Source organism: Rhinoraja longicauda, chromosome 28 (genome assembly GCF_053455715.1).
Source record: "Rhinoraja longicauda isolate Sanriku21f chromosome 28, sRhiLon1.1, whole genome shotgun sequence".
NCBI lineage: Eukaryota > Metazoa > Chordata > Chondrichthyes > Rajiformes > Arhynchobatidae > Rhinoraja > Rhinoraja longicauda.
In genome coordinates this window covers 27,484,903-27,509,310 of record NC_135980.1, presented here as the reverse complement: position 1 = coordinate 27,509,310, position 24,408 = coordinate 27,484,903, and the positions used below count along the sequence as shown (strand labels likewise).

Sequence of the window (24,408 nt, the reverse complement as noted above, 5' to 3'; positions counted from 1 at the left end):
TACGCACTGCTGTGCTTGTCAGTACAGGCAAGGATGCCAATGCTGAAGATTTCTATAGAAAAGCTGAGCTGGAAAGGATTGTCTTCTTGCGTTTGAGGCAGCAGACGTTATGAAGCTGCTTATGCTTCTGCTGTCTCTGTTTGTTGTCGTTCGCCTGACTGAAGCTTGACAAGGCTCACCACGGGGAGGCCGACAAGTTAGGAAAAGGGGACATACAACGAGATCTGGGTGTCCTAGTGCATCAGTCACTGAAAGGAAGCATGCAGGTACAGCAGGCAGTGAAGAAAGCCAATGGAATGTTGGCCTTCATAACAAGAGGAGTTGAGCATAGGAACAAAGAGGTCCTTCTGCAGTTGTACAGGGCCCTAGTGAGACCGCACCTGGAGTACTGTGTGCAGTTTTGGTCTCCAAATTTGAGGAAGGATATTCTTGCTATTGAGGGCGTGCAGCGTAGGTTTACTAGGTTAATTCCCGGAATGGCGGGACTGTCATATGTTGAAAGACTGGAGCGACTAGGCTTGTATACACTGGAATTTAGAAGGATGAGAGGGGATCTTATCGAAACATATAAGATTATTAAGGGGTTGGACACGTTAGAGGCAGGAAACATGTTCCCAATGTTGGGGGAGTCCAGAACCAGGGGCCACAGTTTAAGAATAAGGGGTAGGCCATTTAGAACGAAGATGAGGAAAAACTTTTTCAGTCAGAGAGTTGTAAATCTGTGGAGTTCTCTGCCTCAGAAGGCAGTGGAGGCCAGTTCTCTGAATGTATTCAAGAGAGAGCTAGATAGAGCTCTTAAGGATAACAGAGTCAGGGGGTATGGGGAGAAGGCAGGAACGGGGTACTGATTGAGAATGATCAGCCATGATCACATTGAATGGTGGTGCTGGCTCGAAGGGCCGAATGGCCTACTCCTGCACCTATTGTCTATTGTCTATTGACAACATGAGCACTGAAAGGATTGTTAAAACGCTTGATAATTTGATGGAACAGATGATCAGAAGAGTTAGTTACGTGGAAGGGATGAACTAAAGGTGGAGACGCAGATAACAGAATTTGAGAACAGAATGAACACTTCATTGATTGAGACTTTGACTGCTGTGTGCATGCTGAGCTGATTCTCATTCGAAGCAGCATGTTATTTATGGGTTTAAATTTAATTCATGAACTTTAATCACTCTCATCAGCATCGGTGCTGGAGCAAGGTTTATGCTGTGAAATTCTTATTTTTTAAAATTCCTGCAGCCTACATACCTATCTCACATTACATTAATCCTCCCCCGATTAATAAGTACTCAAAGCATTTAACTTTAGGTTGAATAATAATGTCGAAAACAGTCCTCACTACAGCTATACACATTTAAACATGTTGTGATGGTAAACTTGTGAAATGTTTGTACGTGATCCTACTCAGCAGTGATAATATTCAACATATGAACTGAGCCTCGCTTAGCCATGATGTTTGGATTTCATTGCAAAGGCATAATCTGCAGATTACGGCTAAATTGTCTTTCACACTTTTTTCCCTTTCTCCTCTTGGTAGCCCAGGAGCCAAAGACCAACTGCTGTTGGATCTTCCAGTATCCCTCTTAAGTGTTACATAGAAATATAGAAAATAGGTGCAGGAGTAGGCCATTCGGCCCTTCGAGCCTGCACCGCCATTCAATATGATCATGGCTGATCATCCAACTCAGTATCCTGTACCTGCCTTCTCTCCATACCCCCTGACCCCTTTAGCCACAAGGGCCACATCTAACGCCCTCTTAAATATAGCCAATGAACTGGTCTCAACTACCTTCTGTGTTCAATGAGTAAAGGTGGGGGATGTAACACTGGGCTATTCTGCATAGTCTTCACTTGGGATTGACAATTAATGCAATTGCAGATTTGTAACGCACAGAATTATTTTTAAATGTTTAAATAATTTTTGTTTATAAGTCTCAAAAAATGCTTCTTGGTCTGAATCCATGCACTTCTAATAGATTTTTCTCATTTGCAGCCCGTTCAGAGAGAGAGGAATTTTCAGACTGATAAAGATGCCAGTCAGATATTCAAGGGACATCGGTAATGAATTGTTCATTAACTATTTATATTAGACTTTTGGCGTGTTGTTGAGACAGGTGCTGCAAGCGAGCTCCAATAAAATCACTGTTGTGGAGCTTCATTTGGTTAAGTAAAGGGAATTTCACCCAGTTTCACTGATTACAAGGCAGAATAAATATTTTTTTCTAATAGACTGTATCCCCAATACTATTTCTAAATGAATGTAAATTCTACTACTGTTCTCAGTTACACATGAACATACATATACTTGAAAATCATAAAACTGAATGCAACTAATAAATGATCTGAATAATGTTATCATCTTTCACTCTATTGCGTGCATTAGTTTCACTGCATTCTGTTGGTCACCATCTATAATTAGCCCTTTGGTAACGCTTCTAAATTATGATTCTTTCATGTAGAAGTTCAGCAGCAATTTCAGCTTAATTGTTCTTTACCTACACATTTCTGCAGCAAAGTCAAACACTTAAAAAAAACAAAGTCAAAAGCTTTAACGCTTCCCCAGTATCTGATACAGCTTGTGATAAGCCTTGGCAAGCTAAATAGACAGATGCTGGCATTTACAGTAGTTGCCCTGGCAGAAAATTATTTTTAAATTTCATTAAACCTTCAAAATTGCATGCTAATTTTTGGCTACATGAGACAGACTTTATAAATATGCAGTGGTTGAGACGGGTGTATAACTTTTGACGTGCATAATTTACTTCTGCCGTCTCAGAGATGAGCAGGGATATGCATTTAACACTGGCCAAGATAGTTGCATCCTTTAGACTTTCGAGATACAGCGCAAATACAGGCCCTTTGGCGCAACGAGTCTGCTCTGACCAGCAATCACCCCGTACACTAACACTTTACAGAAGCCAATTAACCTACGAACCTGTACACCTTTGGAATGTGGGAGGAAACCAGAGCACCCGGAGAAAACCCACTTGGTCACAGGAAGAAGATGCAAAGACCCGGGTCTCTGATGCTGTAAGACAGCAGCTCTACCATTGTGCCACTGTGCCACAAAACACCGATGAAAATTGACTGAAGATTATTCCTATTCATTGCCAGAATATCTTCTGCAAAAATTGCAAACGAATGGAGTGGATTGAGTCTTCCAGCAAATCTTTGTGGTTGAATATTCTGTGATTATTATAATTGGAAGTGCAACACCAGACCAATGGAGATTTGGGTGGGGTGGTCAGTGCTAATGGAGCCATATTCCAATAAATGTCGGGGTGCAGGAGAGAACATGACAAAATAATACATGTGGAATTATTGAACCATCGTATTGAACTCATTGGGAATTTCTGTCCTCAGGAACCAAGTGACTTGCCTATCGGTCTCCATTGATGGGACCTTGCTGTTATCAGGATCGCACGACGAGACGGTGAGATTATGGGACATTCCAAGCAAGCAGTGCCTAAGGACAGTTAATCACAAAGGTACAACTGAGAACGCTTGTTAGTCCGAGGTGTTTAAGCTAATTGTGAGACCTTTTTGAACTTAAGCACAGAGGTTCTATTATGTTCCATTACTCTGCTTACATAATTCCATCATTATCACTTCAGTAACGGAGAACATTACAACCAGTAATTGAATAAACCAAGACTTGGTATGAAATGCTCCCAGCTAATCGTGCTTTTAATTTTCATTTCATTTCTACAGCATAATCACTTGTTTCAGCAAAAGGCTACAAAATAGCACCAATCTAATTTCTTGTGTGTTAATCACTTGCAAAAAATATTCTGATAAGCCATCCTGTGCTTTTTGACTTTCATGCAGTTAGAACATGAAATAACAAAAGGTTCAGTTTTGTTCAGTTGCTTCTTTAAATATGGAGACTCTAGGAAGCATATTTGGAGTTGTGAATAAAATTACAAAATGCTAGAATTACTCAGCAGATTAGGCAGCAGTAAGAGAAACAATGTGTCAGGTCTGAAGAAGGGTCTCAACCCGAAACGTCACCCATTCCTTCTCTCCAGAGATGCTGTCTGTCCCGCTGAGTTACTCCAGCCTTTTGTGTTTATCTTCGGTTTAAACCGCATCTGCAGTTCCTTCTTACACATTGAATCAGGTTAATTGTTTTAATTTGAACTGATTTATAATGAAAATGGTTTTCTTGTTGACTTCACAATTTAGAGTCAGGAGAGTCCAAAATCATTTGGATTATAGAATCACCACTATAGAATGATAAATAGGGATGATTTTGAAAATTGCAATCCCTCAGAGGGACAGGATCAGTTCCTGCGGGATTTCAGTTTTCTGCACATATTCCTACTGGAATTACTTGCTGTTGGACACTGTAATTTCTTATTCCTTTGCATTTCCATGAGATCATTTTATTTTCAAAGGGCAATCAAAAAAATTCATCCTTGATAAACCAGGCACTTTTCCAATATAGAATAAACTCGCCAGTTAGAAAAATTCGAAAGTACAAAACAACTTTTGAAAAAACGAGTTTTGACACTGTAGAGCCCAAATAAAAATTGTAATTTTGGCACCCAGCAGTGAGCTGTACAGATAGAAGGCAGTTACATTCGATGCATAGTCTGCTACGTTCATTGATCTCAGTTGGAGCACTGAAACATACCTCGCGGCTAATACAAAAACTAGACGGGACTGTGGTGAGTCAAGAAGTTAACCCACAACCACTCTCTCAAATGCAATTTGATGTGAGCATAGTCTTGCCAATGACACCCACAATACAGAAATGAATCAATAGAAGTTTATTGTTTCTGAATGTGAGTGCATTCTACTGACTATTCAGACAGAAACTTGCTGGGAAATGATAACAGTTCCACACCATCAATGGTTCTTGTAAATGTCAGGATATCTGAGCCTCCTTGCAAACACAGATGTCCTGAACTTGCCGGTTACTCTATCTGCTCCAGTGGTTAGATTAACAGCAAGAATATGTAGTTCACCACCAAGAGAAAGTTATGACCTTTGGATCAAAACCAGGCAGGAGACACAAGAGACTGCAAATGCTGGGCCAGTCAAGGCTTGGCTATGATGCAATTTACAGTTTATAGTTACTAAATTTGACTTGGTTTTTGCATGAAGCCCAATACTTGGTCGAAACTGTCAGATAACAGCAGGGGCTCACATAACCCATAGCCCGAAAAAGAAAACTGGCAAAAGTGTTACAAAAACCTCTCCACGTACTTTTTCGAATTCATGTAAGACTCCCAGGAGTAAGATTTTGTATTGATTATTTTTCAACTTTTTGATCACTATTTTTCATCTTTAAAAATGTGAGATTGAACTTAATTTTGACAAAATAGTGTGCCTCCAGGTGGCATTTCTCTCCCTTTCATGTGACTTCAGTGATTTTGAAACTGAGAAAATGGGGAATTACAATTTCAGAGATAACAGTAGAAAGTAATGACTGGAGCAATGTAATTTGTTGAATCTGTTAAATAGTTAGAAATCCGATAGCTGAATTATTAAATACATCCCTTCAGGGAATCCAGTTCACAGGTATGATTCTATTCCGTTATTTGACATTTAATGAAGCCCAGAATAGTTGTCGGTTGTATTTTGCAACTGGATCTGGTCACCAAATAAGGCTTGTCAATCAGTTGCACTACCAACATTGCACTGTTACAGGTTGTTTAGCTCCTCAAGATTGTTCTGCAATTCTCTCAGACTTGAGGAAGTCACAAAGTGCTGAAATAACTCAGCGGGTCAGGCCGTATCTCTGGAGAACATGGATATGTGACGTTTCGGGTCAGGACCATTCTTAGGCTGAAAAGGGGGGGTGGGGGAAGAGGTGGAAAAGAGAAGGGGCAGGACAAAGCCTGGCAAGTGATGGATAGATACAGGTGAAGGGGAGTTTTGAAAGGCAGGTGGTTGAACGAGATGAAAAGTTTAAAGAAGTGAGTTAAAAGGATTGAAAGTTGCAAATTGTGAAGCTAGAGGAAGGATTGCAGGGGGAGGGGAGAAATAGTTTGTTTAGGTGGGGCATGAGGGGTGGAGAGGAGGGGAGAGAAAAAGTAGGGGAAGTATATAGGGGAAGAAGGGAGAGGAGGAGGGTTATATAGTTACTTAAAATTGGAGAACTTTACTGGCTTTTTCTTGCGCTAAATGTTATTCCCTTATCTGTACACTGTGAATGGCTCGATTGTAAACATGCATTGTCTTTCCGCTGACTGTTTAACACGCAACAAAAGCTTTTCACTGTACCTTGGTACATGTGACAATAAGCTGAAACTGAACTGAGAATTTGTTCATATGGTAGGGTTGGGTTACTGTTTCAGATCTTGGTTGATCTGTGGACTAACTCTTTACATGCATTCCTCAAGTCGAAAATCTTTCTACCTCAGGTTTACAATTGCAATTTGGCTTAATCTATCAAACCAACACCAGAGTGTGATACCCAGAGCTCCTCTCAGTGCCTCTCTTTGTCACCCAAGGTTCTCTATTTCGCCATCTTTCTCTTTTACTCTCATCCGTGCATGCTGTCCCTGAACCCTTCCTTCAGTCTGAAGAATGGTCTTGATCTGAAACATCACCCATTTCTACTATCCAGAGATGCCTCCTGTCCTGCTGAGTTACTCCAACATTTTGTGTCTATCTTCGGTGTAAACCAGCACCTGCAGTTCCTTCCTACACATAAGGTTTGCCGGTATTTGGCAGCAGTGCATCCTTACCCAGTGGTGTGGATAGTGGTCCTTGATGGATTTGCAGTCTTTATTTGAATGGGAGCTGAGAGAAGGATTTTGTCTCAGATTAGAACGTAATGTGCTCGCATTTTTAACTACACTGTGCTTCCATATTTTAAAAAAATGTTCCGGCAGCAGCCTAATGTTAAATATTACTTAAAAGGGCATAAAGCTAATATTCGTTATTTTATGAAAATGCTAATCAGAAGATATTCTTTTGATGTATTGGTAAATATGTTTCTCAGAACATGTTGATTAAAATCTTTGGATCAATTATAAATAACTTTGGAAACTCTAGTAAGGTTAAAGTGTTAGTGCCAAGATTAATACTAGCGAAATCAGGTGGAAAATTGTGGAAGCACATGCTAGGTGGCGGGTACAATCTATGGAGAGAGAGAAACGGACTTGAGATTTTAAACCAGTGATGAGTTATGAAAGGTTATTGACCAGAAACACTTACTTTGTTTTTCTCTTCACCTTTGCTGCCTGACCTGCTTAGTATCTCCAGTATTTTAAGGCTTTACTTCATATTCCCAGCATTCACTGTTTTTTAACTAGTTAAACGTGGATAAGTATTGTTTCCCTACAAGGTCCAACCCTTATATTCTCACAGCCTTTTTGGATAATGTCCCTAATTCTAAAAGTGTTATTAAATCAGAACGGAATAATCCCTCTACATGGACTATAATGATTATATCCAATCTCAGGTTCTTTTGAACACATCATAACTGAGAAATACCTTGTGCAAACATGGTATTCTTGGAAAATAAATAAGCATTTTGCAGTCAAAAGTGTTTTGGTCTTTAATCTTGTTCTTCAAGGTTGTAATCTTGTAATCAACAAAATCTTGTTGTGCATTCTTCGATAGCTACCAAGGCCACATTTTGATCTACGTGAAATCACATAAACTAATGCTTCTGCATGAACACTTTAATGAGAGATGCAGTAGATCCCGCAAGCACAAATTATTTTGCCGCAGAGCAGGTGAGATCCATGCCTGGGTCCCATCTTCCATTGCACGGTAACAGCAAGATGTCATGCTCATAAACTGGTCCATTTCAGCAGCTGCTGTGCACCCCAGTCATATAAGGTGACCTTGTCCTGTGCTCCATTAATCCTCCCATTAATGTCCTAGTCACATATCAGTAGCTTCAAGAAGTGTTTTTGTTGGAGTTGCAAAAAGGGATGACTGCTTTGCTACCTTTGTAGCATGGTTGGTAAAATACCAGCACTGAATGGTAAATTTCTCTTTATTATCTTTGTTGATGCAATGATTATGGTTGTAGAGTAATTAGTCTGTTTATTTTGGAATGAAAATGCCTTTTGAAACATGAGCTGCACAGTAACATTATTTTGGTTAAGGTGCTTGTTTTTTTAAAATGTCTGTTCAAATGGATTCTTGAAGTACAACTAGTATCTGCAACTTGTATTATGTGATTTTGAAAACTTTTTTCATTTTGATCTGAGTTTCATCCCAAGGATTAGGTTTAGTTTTCACAATTGGCATCAACTTCAGCAAATTATCATGCAAATAATTTCCATACTAAAGCCCGAGCTGTTTGGCAGTTACGAAAGTTATTGACCTAAATGCACTCTGGATCAGAGCTGATCTTTTGGAAATGCGCCAAAACACATTCCTGTGTGAAAACTGTATTCTTGAAGGTGTAATCTATTGAAATTGGATGTTAAAACAATGCAATCTGTCTTCCCATGGTTTCATTGTAGATGTTCATGGGAATTCTTTCACCAAACTCGGAGTAAGCATTATTTCTCATTTGAGAGACCTTGCAAATTAGATACAGTGCCCTCCATAATGTTTGGGACAAAGACCCATCATTTATTTATTTGCCTCTGTACTCCACAATTTGAGATTTGTAATTGAAAAAAAATCACATGTGGTTAAAGTGCACATTGTCACATTTTATTAAAGGCCATTTTATACATTTTGGTTTCACCATGTAGAAATTACAGCTGTGTTTATACATAGTCCCCTCATATCAGGGCACCATAATGTTTGGGACACATGGCTTCACAGGTCTTTGTAATTATTCAGGTGTGTTTAATTGCCTCCTTAATGTAAGTCTAAGAGAGCTCTCAGCACCTCAGCTGAAATTCTTCCAGTCTTTCCATCACCTTTGGAAACTTTTATTGCTGTTTATCAACATGAGGACCAAAGTTGTGCCAATGAAAGTCAAAGAAGCCATTATGAGACTGAGAAACAAGAATAAAACTGTTCGAGACATCAGCCAAACCTGAAGCTTACCAAAATCAACTGTTTGGAACAACATTAAGAAGAAAGAGAGCACTGATGAGTTTACTAATCGCAAACGGACTGGCAGGCCAAGGAAGACCTCCACAGCTGATGACAGAAATAATGAAAAATCCCCAAGCACCTGTCCGACAGATTAGAAACACTTTTCAGGAGTCAGGTGTGGATTTCAATCAATAGTCGTTTATTTGTCAATGACCACTGTCCGCAGAAGACTTCATGAACAGAAATACAGAGGCTACATTGCAAGATGCAAACCACTGGTTAGCTGCAAAAATAGGATGGCCAGGTTACAGTTTGCCAAGAAGTACTTAAAAGAGCAACCACAGTTCTGGAAAAAGGTCTTGTGGACAGATGAGACGAAGATTAACTAAGATCAGAGTGATGGCAAGGGCAAAGTATGGAGGAGAGAAGGAACTACCCAAGATCCAAAGCATACCGCCTCATCTGTGAAACACGGCGGTGGGGGTGTTATGGCCTGGGCATGTATGGCTGCTGAAGGTACTGGCTCACTTATCTTCATTGATGATACAACTGCTGATGGTAGTAGCATAATGAATTCTGAAGTGTATAGACACATCCTATCTGCTCATGTTCAAACAAATGCCTCAAAACTCGTTGGCCAGCGGTTCATTCTACAGCAAGACAATGATCCCAAACATACTGCTAAAGCAACAAAGGAGTTTTTCAAAGCTAAAAAAATGATCAATTCCTGAGCGGCCAAGTCAATCACCCGATCTGAACCAAATTGAGCATGCCTTTTATATGCTAAAGAGAAAACTGAAGGGGACTACCCCCCAAACAAGCATAAGCTAAAGATGGCTGCAATATAGGCCTGGCAGAGCATCACCAGAGAAGACATCCAGCAACTGGTGATGTCCATGAATCGCAGACTTCAAGCAGTCATTGCATGCAAAGGATATGCAACAAAATACTAAACATGACTACTTTCATTTACATGACATTGCTGTGTCCCAAACATTATGGTGCCCTGAAATAGGGGGACTATGTATAAACACTGTTGTAATTTCCACATGGTGAAACCAAAAGCAGGAACGGGGTACTGATTGAGAGTGATCAGCCATGATCGCATTGAATGGCAGTGCTGGCTCGAAGGGCTGAATGGCCTACTCCTGCACCTATTGTCTATTGTCTAAAATGTATAAAAATGGCCTTTATTAAAATCTGACAATGTGCACTTTAACCACATGTGATTTTTTTCTATTACAAATCTTAAATTGTGGAGTACAGAGGCAAATAAATAAACAATGGGTCTTTGTTCCAAACATTATGGTGGGCACTGGATAATATCTGCTTGCAAAACAGACATGGCAACACTTCAACATTAACTGCCTTCAAATAAAACTAGAGAAATTTTGGAGATAAAACATGCCATTCCTTGCTTCCTTTCCTTGCTTTTCATTTAAAATATTCTCGAGCTGGTGATTATAATGTGTATAGTCCCCCCCCCCCCCCCCCCGATTACTCCGTAGGGTGAGATGGTGGAGAGTGGAAGGGCCCTGATTTTGGTAATTAATGTCATTGGGTCAATAGATAAAATATTATTATCCCAAAAACTTAAAATGCCCTTAATATGTGATTAAATTGAAGAACTAATTACATTGATCTGACTTCTAACCTTTGGAAATAAATGGAAAATTAACACAAAAATTGTTCTGCAACCTTTTGAAAGCAAGTGAGAGCAACCTAGAAGTTGCAAGGCTGCAATATCTTGTGCTAGCATCAGTATCATTAGGTATTTCACGGAATGCTGCGGAAACCCACAGGGAACTAAATTGAAAATGTTGTCTGTTCCTCTGGCGGTCTAAAACATTAATTAAAACTCATTCCACGCTTCTATGGTGTCTCTCTTTTGATATCTCGGTTCATCCATCAATGTCTGAATGTATCCTTTCCCATGTTGGTGATCTCTATTGACCGATGATGCTTTATTTCTGTGTGGGTGGATCTACTGGCCTATTTCTTTGTTCCCTTTGAAGTTTGACTTCCATTCTAAAGTGATCCATCTTGTTTATGAAAGGCTGATCCATCTGATCTTAGATAAGACCTGATGTGTTCCATCACAAAAGTTCTAAAAGATGAACTCTGAAGTTGATTTTGATAGTTAGGTGTCTGCACCGCAACTCTTTATTTCAGTTGCTGCTATAAGAATTGTGGTTGAAAACATTTCCCGAAAAGATTTTAGTATTTTCTGTTTACATTCTGTATTTCTAAGTGTTGTTTATCTCTGCTGCATTAACTTTATATATATTTTTCTATCATATGCTCCTACCCATTCGGCTGTGGTTTCTTCAGCCCCAACTGTGAGCTACTGCTGTATTTATAGTTTTAGACTCAAAATAGTTATCCATCCAAATTGATATAAATATGTTCAGACTTTGTACTTAAAAGCTGTCAGCGAAAATACGATTTGGGTATTCATTTTATTAATGAAACGGATTAATTGGATTTAGTTTAGTTTAGAGAAACAATGTAGAAAGGGGCCCTTCGGCCCACCTAGTCCACGCCGATCAGCGATCCTAGCACACTAACACTATCCTACACACACCAGGAACAATTTACAATTTTACCAAGCCAATTAACCTACAAACCAGCTCTTTGGAGTGTGGGAGGAAAATGGAGCTCTTGGAGCAAACCCAGGCAGGTCCCGGACGGAACGTACAAACTCCAAATTTGACCTAGAATAACTTTGTTCTGTCAGTGATTTTTAAAGAATTACCAGACCTATTTGTTAATTCTTATTGGAAAAGTTAAGAACATAATGCTTACCCCTTTCACCCAAGGTGCAATGCTGTTGGCTTTGATACCTGACAGCATTGGACAGTAAATTAGCTGGATTGGATTTATTGTGCCTTTTGTGAACAAGATGTTCCTAAGCAACTTGCCACATTGTTGGAACAGCTTCACTGGAGTCCTGGAGCACAGATCTCCTGTACTTCTAATGAAATGTTGCCCTGTCTCATGTCCTTTACTATGACAATTGATATCACGTGGAGTGAATCAGAGTGAGGATTTGGCTTCTGAGATAAAGATTTCATGGTGAAGTTGATATGGATTATCTTCTTGGCACTTCAGGCTGAACAAGGATGTGAATACTTCAAGCTTGTCTTCGGCTCTCACATGCACGTTCCTTCCAACATTAACAGTTCGGGGACTCTTGAAGCCATCACCTCCTACTAGCTGTGTAATTGCCCATCACTACTCTCGCCTCGTTGCAATCATACTGCGAAGTTATGACCTGATCTGCTTTGCGATTACTTGGTTCTCTCTGCTTCGCAGGCTGTTTGAAAATGTATACTAGTGTATTGTACACATGTTTTAAAATTTAGAATTTTCAAACTGGGGATGATAAATCTTGGAGTACACTGTAATGGATTGCTTGAGCAATTCTTGAAGTGAGTTTTGGCCTTATGGTTAGAATTGATTAATTGATTGGCACTTTATTGTCACGTGTGCTTGGTACAGAGAAATTCTTTATTTTACATACAGTACACAAGAATACAAAGAGTCGCCACGTAAAGGACACGGACAGTTACAAAAGTGTTCAACATAATCCCTGTTCCCCCACTGCCCCCCCCCCCCCCCCTCTCAAACGCCAGGTCCCAGAAAGACCACTAGACTTTATCAAACAGTCCAAGATGGTCCACTTGAGGAATTTCACATCTGGCACCTACTCGGGTACTGGCTGTTAGTAAGTGAGTGACATTTTGCTTTAATTCCAGATCATTGAATATATCATTCATGTCACAAATTGCCCCTCAGTACCTTCCTTTCCTTTGTGGTTAGAAGTTTGCATCTGGGTAAATTGATGAAATCAATTTTAAACTAAATGCTTTCATTGTTCAAAGTCTGCAAAACGTTTCAAGGCTAAATGGGTTTTATCGATGTAGGTTTTATCGATCGAAGGAGTTTCATTGTATAAGTCTGTTTCTTTCATCTGCTCACCCTGTGCAGGGCTCTGCGCTACAGATAATCTCTTAAGAACAGTAAGTAGTTGCTTAAAAGTTCATGCAAAATCTGTGGATAGTTGACAGGATGGTGAATGGTGTTTTCTAACTAACGGTATTTGGGCAAGGTTATTTAACTAGTAAATTTAAGTAACTGTAATAAACTAGCTTTGCTGTCTAAAGGCATGGCCAAAAGGGAAGGCCTCTGTTTGGAAGTATGGCTTGTCATCATCTACTTTTCCAGCCCCCAAAGGTGATTTGAAGGATGTGGAAGTTTTAATGGTCAGCGTAACAAGATTAAGTTTAGTTTAGTATAGTGATATAGCATGGAAACAGGCCCTTCAGCCCAACGAGTGCGCCAATCAATCGTTCATACACTAGTTCTATCCGACACACTAGGGATAATTTACAGACGGCCAATTAACCTCCAAACTTGCACGTCTGTGGAATGTGGGAGAAAACTGGACCATCCAGAGAAAACCCACGTGGTGACAGGGGGGACGTACAAACTCCATACAGACAGCACCCGTAGTCAGGATTGAACCTGGATCCCTGGCACTGTAAGGCAGCAACTCTACTGCCTCGCCACTATGCGATAGTTAAGATAGTAAGATAGTTCAGAGAAATGAGCCTGATCTTCTGATGTTGGACCGATTGCCATCCAGTGCATTCCCAGGCACAGTCTTCTATTGGGAGGTCTGTGTTCAGATGACTGGTACGCCGTCTCTTATGGCCAACTCTGTCGTGAAAGGCTTTGGGGCAGTGTATCTGGGCTTGCAGGTTTTACAGGTGCATTGCGATCTGAACCCCTCAGTTACTAAGGTGTGAACGAACCTTTAATAATGATTGAATATTTGGTTTGATCACCCAAAACCAGAGGCAGATAAAGCTTGTGTTCACCAGCTGAGTTGAAGAAACAACTCCTCAGCCTGCAGTCCATGGTGCCCTTGTCTGTGTCTTGGCCATAGGGCATTACCTCCAAGTGAGAGAAACTGAAACCGTTGCTGGAGGAGGCTGAAATGATTTGCTGTAACGTGACAGGTTTCTCGAATGCTCTGGGGTTTATTGAAAATCAGCAGCTGCTTCACTTGGAGCTAGTGTGTGAAACACATCTCCAATTCGTCAAAAACTCTGACATTCCCTTCCATTGTAGGGTGAGCCAGAATCAGCACTGTTGAAGCAGGGTGGGGACAGATGAGCAAGCACTAGACTTGTGGGCACCACTTGGAGAGCTCAAGCCCTTTGCTCTTTTCTGTGCTCTGTTATGGGAAGCAGAGGTGGACAGAGGAAAAGATTCAAGAATATGCTCAAAGCTTCCTTGATGAAATGCAACATCTCCACCGAGTCCTAGAAAGCTTTTGGTCTTTGACCATACAAAGTGGAGGAGGAGCAATTGGGATGGTATTGAGAACCTTAGGGCTATCAACTGGGATAACTGTGAGCCCATGTGTAAGTGATGGAATGAGTAGACCATCTCACACAACTACGTGCCCATCCTCATGATGTTCCAACCTTGACCTTATCTACCTTTTAGAATTCACGAAACTAGATGAATGTCACCTTTGATCCCAGGGGAATGGCATAGAAGTAAAGTTCAGTTAATACTAATATTTGGGATGGTGATATTATTTTTGAATTCTTCTCTAATACTATTATTGATATGTGCTTTGTCTCCGTGCAGGAGCTCCCCCCGCGGTCTCTGCGCTGGAGCTCCCCCCGCGGTCTCTGCGCTGGAGCTCACCCCGCGGTCTGTGCGCTGGAGCTCCCCCCGCGGTCTCTGCGCTGGAGCTCCCCCTGCGATCTGTGCGCTGGAGCTCCCCCCGCGGTCTCTGCTCTGGAGCTCCCCCCGTGGTCTCTGCGCTGGAGCTCACCCCGCGGTCTCTGTGCAGGAGCTCCCCCGCGGTCTCTGTGCCGGAGCCCCCCCCCCCCCTCCCCACGTGGATAGTAAATTTACGCATGCGCAGTAGCAATTCAGTTTCCAGCAAGTAACACCCACACACGGTTCATAGAAACATAGAAAATAGGTGCAGGAGTAGGCCATTCGGCCCTTCGAGCCTGCACCACCATTCAATATGATAATGGCTGATCATCCAACTCAGTATCCTGTACCTGCCTTCTCTCCATACCCCCTGGTCCCTTTAGCCACAAGGGCCACATCTAACTCCCTTTTAAATATAGCCAATGAACTGGCCTCAACTACCTTCTGTGGCAGAGAATTCCACAGATTCACCACTCTCTGTTCAGCGGGCCGTAACCCTTGCGTAAGTCGGGCAGTGTCTGTATATTATTTTCCACTTAACTCTGCTTTGTCAATATGTTTGAGAATTGGAGTTTCACATTTCCAGCCGTTTTCACCAGAAAACAATTTGGAAAGGAAACCTTGTTCATCGGTTCATAATTGTAGGAGCAGAATTAGGCCATTTGGCCCATTGTGTCCACACCGCCGTTCAATTATGGCTGATCTATCTTCCCCTGTCAACCCCATTCTCCTGCCTTCGCCCCATAACCCATGACACCCTAACTAATCATGAACCTATCAATTTCCACCTTAAAAATATCCATTGACTTGGCCTCTACAGCCTTCTGCGGCAATTAATTCCACAGATTCACCACCCCCTAACTAAAGAAATTCCTCCTCACCTCCTTTCTAAAGGTACGTCTTTTTATTCTGAGGCTGTAGCCTGTGGGCCTGGAATCTCCCACTAGTGGAATCATCCTCTCCACATTCACTCTATCCAGATCTTTCACAGAATTGAACTGTGAATTTATATGTTACTTTCCCCCTTTATCTTATTATTTCATTTGAGACCCCCTGTTAATTTAAAGAAATTACTATGTGAGGAATAAGAATAACCTTTAATCATCTGCTCGATTGACTGCAATGTTGCAGATGCCGCTGGACTACTAAATCGACAGATACTGAGATTTTTACAGAGGAACTGGGACTCATCACGTGGTGCATTAGTTCATTTTTGGTTCATTGGTTCATTCAGGTTTCTGATGCATTGGTTCATTTATAATTTTCAGGATTTGTGGGAGAGCATGTGACTGTTTACTCACCCTTGTAAGAAATGTCTCGGGTAACCTCATCCATTCACTCTCCCCAGCACAGGTTGGAAATAGCCTGTCAGTTGTGCTACATTACGTACAGGGATTATTAATTCTGACACAAGAGATTGCACTTTATGGCTGTGCGTTTGGTGCCAGGTGTTCCATCGCTCTGACAAGGTGCTGAGAGATGCTGGTTGCAAGCTCCTAACACTTTGAGCAGTGGCACATTATTGTCACAGCATGAAGCAGCAAGCTGATAGAAAGTAACATGCTATTTACAGCAGACAAAATGTGTAGGAAGGAACTGCAAATGCTGGTTTACACCAAAGATGGACACAAAATGCTGGAGTAACTCAGTGGGACAGGCAGCATCTCTGGATAGAAGGAATGGGTGACGTTTCGGTTTTTGAGACCCTTCTTTCAGTCAGAAGAAGTGTCTTGACCCGAAATGTCACCCATTCCTTCTATCCAGAGATGCTGCCTGTCCCGCTGAGTTACTCCAGCATTTTGTGTCCATCTTTGCTATTTACAGCACCCAAGCTTGTTCTATGTGTACAGATAATTCTAGACTGCGAATCCAAATTGGTCAGAACTAAATTCTGAAAAGCGGTTTAATATTCGGCAAATAAGTTGCCCAGTGTTAAGAGGTAAGGGAAAGAGGTGGGGAAAGAGCGAACTGTGGGTGACTCTTGGTAAGGAAGGGTTGAGTGGTAGAGAACAGACAGGTGGGGGAGGAGAGGGTGGAGATAGTGACACATTGCTCTCAGTGAATGCCCTCCTCCCTCTTCCCCCTCACCCCCCACTCACTGCTCACCCCTTCCCTCCCTCTGTTCGCATCTGCCAGCATCCTCCTCATTCCACCTGCTGCTGCCTGACCCACTGAGTTCCTCCAGCAGATCTACTATTTTTACTGCGCAATCCAGCACCTGCAGTCTCTTTTGCCTCCATTTAGACAAGCTCACAAACCAGATTGTTTACCTATCCAAGCAGACAGAATCTTGGCTTGTTATATAATCTTCATCTTCCTGGTACCATCCCCTACTTACCTTCCAGTCTCAAGACTGCACTGAAATGTCATCCTAGATTGTAATCATGGGAGGGCATTGAGTCACAACTCTTCGTCCTTTTGGGTTAAGTTGAAACGCAATTAAATAACTATTGAGGATGGGATCTAACTTGAATTCACACAGTGGAATACACTCCTATGTTTGCTGTTTAAGCTCAGGAATGAAGATTGAGTTGAAGTGAGAGTCTACTCATTCTTAACTAGCGCCAATAGCTGACTAGAAGAAGAAGAAACGGGAGTCTTGTTAAATTTACAAGTCATTTATTGGTGAGCATTAACTGGTTGTTGCTATGGACTATTAAATAGTAAAATGACAAATAACTTATTTCCCATTACTAAGACAATGTGCATTGTAATAAAAAGGGCTTGGTGCGGCTATCACCACACCCCCACCACTCCCCTCATGATGAACTGAATTAGTTACAGCGAACCTCTGATGATAATTGCTGCACATTTTAAGACCAAACGCTCTTTTCAGCAGAAGAGCTCGGAGAGGAGACTGGGAATTAGCTCTTTAGCTTCAGCAGTTTGTCTTTAGTATATTGGTAATAGCGTAATGGATTGCAAAAGGCTGTCTGGTCCACTTAGTTATTAATGCATGAAACTTCACGATTAGACTGTATCCTGTTCAGCAACAATACAACCAGCTGAGCTCTCATTATGGATCACTCATTCTGGGCTGCAGATAATATACAGAATTCCTTTCTCAAACCTGGTGACCAAAAAACACTCCCAGGTCACACTGACCATGCCGATGTCATTCTTAACTGCACCCATGAGGTGTGTTAATTGATCTGGGACATTTCCTAATCTGTTGACACAAATGCAAGTTAGAAGTACACTGATGAGCCAAAACATTATGACCACCAGCCAAATATGCTGTTGGTCCTCCGTACGCCGTCAAAACAGCGCCGACCCGCCGAGGCATGGACTCTACAAGACCCCTGAAGGTGTCCTGTGGTATCTGGCACCAAAACATTAGCAGCAGACCCTTCAAGTCCTGTAAGTTGCGAGGTGGAGCCGCCGTGGATCAGACTTGTCGATCCAGCACATCCCACAGATGCCCAATCAGAGTGAGATCTGGAGAATTTGGAGGCCAGGGCAACGCACTTCATCATGTTCCTCAAACCATTCCCGAACAATGTGTGCAGTGTGGCAGGGCACATTATCCTGCTGAAAGAGGCCACTGCCATCAGGGAATACCATTGCCATGAAGGGGTGTGCCTGGTCTCCAACGATGTTTAGATAGCTGACACGTGTCGAATTGAATATCTGGATTTGTTCTGGGTTATTTTTCAGATTGTCTGGATAGGTCTCCTCCAGTTTTGTGCTCCTCTGGTAGAATATGTATGGGAATGGAACAATTTAATGAAGCTCGTTATTTACAAAGAACACAGTCACTAATAGTTTTGTAGATAATAATTTCTTGTATTTGTGTTAATTAGAACAAAGGTTGGGAATGAGTTCAGCATAAAACAAATATACATTATCTTTATAAAACAAATATGCAAGGGCTTGGATGTTCCTTCAGACTTCATCCATATCAAGGATGACGTTGACTTTCACTGAAGGTCCAAGATTGGATCTTTAATCTTGTTGATTCAAAGACTTGAGTTTAGATCCCACTAGGTTAGTTGGGGAACTTAAACTCAAATATTTAAATCATGCTGACTATGAAACTACAGGGTTGCCGTTTGGTTTAGGGGTGAAACCTGCAAACATATTTGGTATGATTCCAGGCCACCAATACGCTTGGTTCTTAACTACTCTTTGAAATAGTCTTGGAAGCCATTAAGTTCAAGGGCAATTAGTTATGCATCATAAAGGCTGCCCTAATCTGCCACATTAACATCTTGGATTGAATGGATTTTGAGAAAAAAACGATTTAGCACTTTTTTAAAGACTTCGTGTTAAGGAGCAGTTTTATGGATGACATACCAAAGAGCAACCAGAACCCATAGAACTAAACTCTAGGAAGAAACAGCACGTTTAGAAATAGAATAAAACCTAACAGAACAATAGAAGGCAGTGCATTTTCCCGATCATTAAATATTCAAGTGTTAAGGCAGCAAACTCATTTATTTAAGACTGAACTTGAGAGACTACTAAAATGTGAAAAAGCGGAAAGATTTTGTTTTTAAAATATCCTACTTTTATGAATAATTAAATTTAATCAAGCCGCTTTGCTCTCTATAATTCATTCAGAAAACTACAGCCACAAATATCGGTTAAACGCAGAAGACTTGAAACGTGAATTTAATTTTTCTTTCAGATGCTGACAGACCTTTTCAGTATTGGTATTCATTTTCTTTTAAAAGCGCTTTTTTCCCTCTCTGTTCAACATTGGCAAATTATTTACAGTGCCCTCCATAATGTTTGGGACAAAGACCCATCATTTATTTATTTGCCTCTGTACTCCACAAATCACATGTGGTTAAAGTGCACATTGTCAGATTTTATTAAAGGCCATTTTTATACATTTTAGTTTCACCATGTAGAAATTACAGCTGTGTTTATACATAGTCCCCCCATTTCAGGGCACCATAATGTTTGGAACACATGGCTTCACAGGTGTTTGTAATTGCTCAGGTGTGTTTAATTGCCTCCTTAATGCAGGGATAAGAGAGCACAGCACCTACTCTTTCCTCCAGTCTTTCCATCACCTTTGCAAGCTTTTATTGCTGTTTATCAACAGGAGGACCAAAGTTGTGCCAATGAAAGTCAAAGAAGCCATTATGAGACTGAGAAACAAAAATAAAACTGTTAGAGACATCAGCCAAACAGGCTTACCAAAATTAACTGTTTGGAACATCATTAAGAAGAAAGAGCACTGGTGAGGTTATTAATTGCAAAGGGTCTGGCAGGCCAAGGAAGACCTCCACAGCTGATGACAGAAGAATTCTCTCTATAATAAAGAAAAAATCTCAAATTCCTGCCTGAGAGATCAAAAACATTCTTCAGTAGTCAGGTGTGGATTTGTCAATGATGACTGTCCACAGAAGACTTCATGAACAGAAATACAGAGGCTACACTGCAAGATGCAAACCACTGGTTAGCCGCAAAAATAGGATGGCCAGGTTACAGTTTGCCAAGAAGTACTTAAAAGAGCAACCACAGTTCTGGAAAAAGGTCTTGTGGACAGATGAGATGAAGATTAATTAAGATCAGAGTGATGGCAAGAGCAAAGTATGGAGGAGAGAAGGAACTCCCCAAGATCCAAAGCATACCACCTCATCTGTGAAACACGGTGGTGGGGATGTTATGGCCTGGGCATGTATGGCTGCTGATGGTACTGGCTCACTTAACTTCATTGATGATACAACTGCTGATGGTAATAGCATAATGAATTCTGAAGTGTACAGACACATCGTATCTGCTCAAATTCAAACAAATGCCTCAAAACTTCATTTTGGTGTATATTCCGTCTTGCCCTCATTGGCCAGCGGTTCATTCTACAGCAAGACAATGAGCCCAAACATACTGCTAAAGCAACAAAGGAGTTTTTCGAAGCTAAAAAAATGGTCAATTCTTGAGTGCCCAAGTCAATCACCCGATCTGAACCCAATTGAGCATGCCTTTTATATGCTGATGAGAAAACTGAAGGGAACTAGCCCCCAAAACAAGCATAAGCTAAAGATGGCTGCAATACAGGCCTGGCAGAGCATCACCAGAGAAGACACCCAGCAACTGGTGCCAATGTCCATGAATTGCAGACTTCAAGCAGTCATTGCATGCAAAGGGTATGCAACAAAATACTAAACATGACTACTTTCATTTACATGACATTGCTGTGTCCCACACATTATGGTGCCCTAAAATGGGAGGACTATGTATAAACACTGCTGTAATTTCCACATGGTGAAACCAAAATGTATAAAAATGGCCTTTATTAAAATCTGACAATGTGCACTTTAAGCACATGTGATTTTTTTTCTATTACAAATCTTAAATTTGTGGAGTACAGAGGCAAATAAATAAATGATGGGTCTTTGTCCCATACATTATGGAGGGCATTGTAACTCATAGGTGATCATACCAGACCAAAATCTTGCATGCAAGAATTAATTTGTTTTGAACTTCTAAAAGACTCTTCATTTTGGTGTATATTCCGTCTTGCCCTCACTCTTGCTCATTCTTCTTTGTTTCGCCCTCTCGCTGTCATGTTCTCTGTCACTCGCTCTTGATCTCCTTCATCCTTATCTAATGACCCGGGAGTCCGCGTATTGATGTTGGCTCCCTGTATTGGGAAATATTTTTATGTAACAATATTAATATCTCTCCCAACTTTTTTCTCACTATTTTCCAACACTAACATCACTCTGCTAATGAGAAAGGACCACCATTTATTTGCATTAAAGATAGATTCATAATGCTGGAGTAACTCAGCAGGTCAGGCAGCATCTCTGGAGAGAAGGAATGGGTGACGTTTCGGGTTGAGACCCTTCTTCAGACTTATACCAGCATCTCCATTATTTTCCTACACAAAACGCTGGAGTAACTCGGCGGGACAAGCAGCATCTCTGGAGAGAAGGAATGGGTGACATTTCGGGTCGAGACTCTTCTTCAGCATCTGCAGTTCCTTCCGACACATAATTTGCATTAATTGAATTGCTTTGATTTGAGAAATGAATTGTGGACGGATTCTATTTTTGTATGAATGATGCCTAATTCTATCAACTGATTTGTTTCAATGCATAGATAAATAGTGAATAGATTTTCAGTGCCTTCTGTTAAGTACGATCCATTTTAATAACAGCTCACTTTATTTATTCCTAGGACCAGTGACAAATGCCTTTTTGACGATTGCTTCAGCCAACATGTTTAACCCTGACTGCAGACCCAGCATAAGTCTTCCAAAATTTAGTAAACATGTGCACAGCTCTGAGATCACAGAAAATGACGAAGGATGTGCTGTAACCCTATGTCTTCAGCATGGCCAGAAGGTAGGATTTTACAGCTTGTTGTACTTTAGTGCACACAATCCACAGTGATTTTGCACCACATTGAACTGACTGCTGTATTATACATGTGCTTTTCGCTTCATATTTCTCCGAGAAAGGAAAACAGTCAATTGGCGCTAGGTAGATTTTCTGTTGTCTGAAAAGTAGATGTATACTCTAATTTACATGGATCCTGACAAAACAACAATTACACAGATTCATGTAGGAAGGAACTGCAGATGCGGGCTTAAACCGAAGATAGACATAAAATCCTGGTGTAACTCAGCAGGACAGGCAGCATCTCTGGAGAGAAGGAATGGGTGACGTTTTGGGTCGAGACCCTTCTTCAGACTCCAGATTCACCTGGACTACTTATATGCTCTTAAAATAGCATGCCTTCAATATAATGGAACAACATGTTTGAAATATAGCGTATTGAGTTTTTCATTTCGGTATGAGCTTACAAGGAAGTCTATGTTAGAAAACTTGCTTTCTTGTAGAAACAAAGAACTGTAGAAGCTGGTTTATACCAAAGATAGACAAAGTGCTGGAATAACTCAGCGGATCAGGCAGTAAATCTGAAGTAAAAAAGATGGATGACGTTTCAGGTCAGGATCCTTCTTCAGTGAAAGTAGAGGGGAGGTGGTGTTGAAGAGCTGGAGGCAAGAAAAGAACAGGGACAGCCAAATATGGTCTCAGCCAAAGGGGTGCAACAAGAAAGCTTGCTCTCTGCTTGTACGGCTAGTTCTGCTGTTGGTTTTCCATCTGTATTTTTCCCTCTCCACTGATTCTGCCTGATCTGCTGGGCTTTTCAATTACTTGTTTCTCTCTCCACAGATGCTCACAGACTTGCTAGTTTCAGCTTTTTCTCTTGCAGATGTTCTGTGTCCACAGAATTTGCCACAATTAAACCGATAAGCAGGTTTATCCCTCATGACTGTATCCTTGCCTTTTAGCAAGGGCAACTCACGAGAAGTTCTCTTGGTCTTTGCTGTGATTGAGTTCAATGAAACAAACACTCCTTTTTTACTATTCTCTGTGCATATTCTGCAATGATTTTTCCTACCTAAATGTACTGATCTCTGGAATTGCCCATGGTGAAACTTTCTCTCTGAATCATGGCCTTACTGCAGGCACAGGGTATTTATCACATGTTGCCTGCTGCTCCAAAGGCACACCTTGCTATTTGTTTTCTTCGTTCACAGGATGTGTTATCAAATTGCTTAACTAAGGTTAACCCAATTAAGTATCATTGACCTAATAAATAGTCATAGAGTCAAACAGCACGGAAGCGGGCCCTTCGGCCCAGCTTTCCCATGCAGACCAAGGTTCCCAATCTACACGAGTCCTATCTGTCCGCATGTAGCCCATATAACCCTCTAACCCTTTCCTATCCATGTACCTGTCCAAATGTCTTTTAAATGTTGTTAAAGTTTCTGCCTCAACTACCTCCTCCGGCAGCTCATTCCATATACCCACCACCTTTGTGTAAATAAAAGTTGCCCCTCACATTCCTATTAAATCTTGCCTCTCTCACTGTAAACCTATGTCCTCTGATTCTATACTCTGGATAAAAGACTCTTGTGCATTTACCCTAACTATTCCCCTCATGATCCTATATACTCGACAAGGTCACCTTTCATCCTCCAAAGCGCCACGAATACAATACAATACAATACAATATATCTTTATTGTCATTGTACAGGGGTACAACGAGATTGGGAATGCGCCTCCCATACGATGCAATAAATGAATTAGCTAGTCAGTATTAATTTAAACAACCCAATGAAACAAATTAGAACAGTTTTAAAACAGAGTAAAATGCAAGTAGATCTGTGCCGGTTCACTGTGCGATGTGACCATCCGGCTCAGCAGGACCGGTTCATAGCAGCTATGGCCCTGGGGATGAAGCTGTTCCTGAGTCTGTTGGTGCGGGCAGAGAAGGCCTTTTATCATCTGCCCGATGGTAGAAGTTCGAACAGCCTGTTGCAGGGGTGTGAAGAGTCTTTGTGGATGCTGGTGGCTTTTCTGAGGCATCATGTCCTGAATACAGTCTTAGCCTGCCCAACCTCTCTGTAGCTCAGGCCCTCAAATCCTGGCAACATCCTTTCTGCACTCTTTCTAGCATAACAACATCTTTCCCATAGGAGGGTGACCAAAACTGAACACTAAACCCCCAAATGTTGCCAGGACTGCAGTTTATTGCCTAGGAGTAGAAAATGGCTGTTTGATTGAAATATTGTACTGCAGTAACTGCAGTAATCACCAGTGCAGTTGGACAGCTGTAACATAACATCCCAACTTCTATACTCAATACCCTGACTGAAGAAGGCCAATGAGCCGAAAGCTTTCCTGACTACCTCATCTACCTGGAATACCATTTATAAGGAAGTATGTA

At 41.2% G+C, this 24,408-nt stretch overlaps 1 protein-coding gene across 1 annotated transcript in view; it reads left to right on the top strand.

Moving 5' to 3' along the window:
• Window positions 1-24,408, top strand: part of wdr18 (WD repeat domain 18) — a 120,026-nt gene that overhangs the window by 77,835 nt on the left and 17,783 nt on the right. Inside the window, exons 6-8 of the mRNA XM_078423638.1 lie at window positions 2,000-2,064; window positions 3,370-3,494; window positions 21,847-22,013. Coding sequence (XP_078279764.1) covers window positions 2,000-2,064; window positions 3,370-3,494; window positions 21,847-22,013 — 357 coding nt within the window. The remainder of the gene's footprint in view (window positions 1-1,999; window positions 2,065-3,369; window positions 3,495-21,846; window positions 22,014-24,408) is intronic.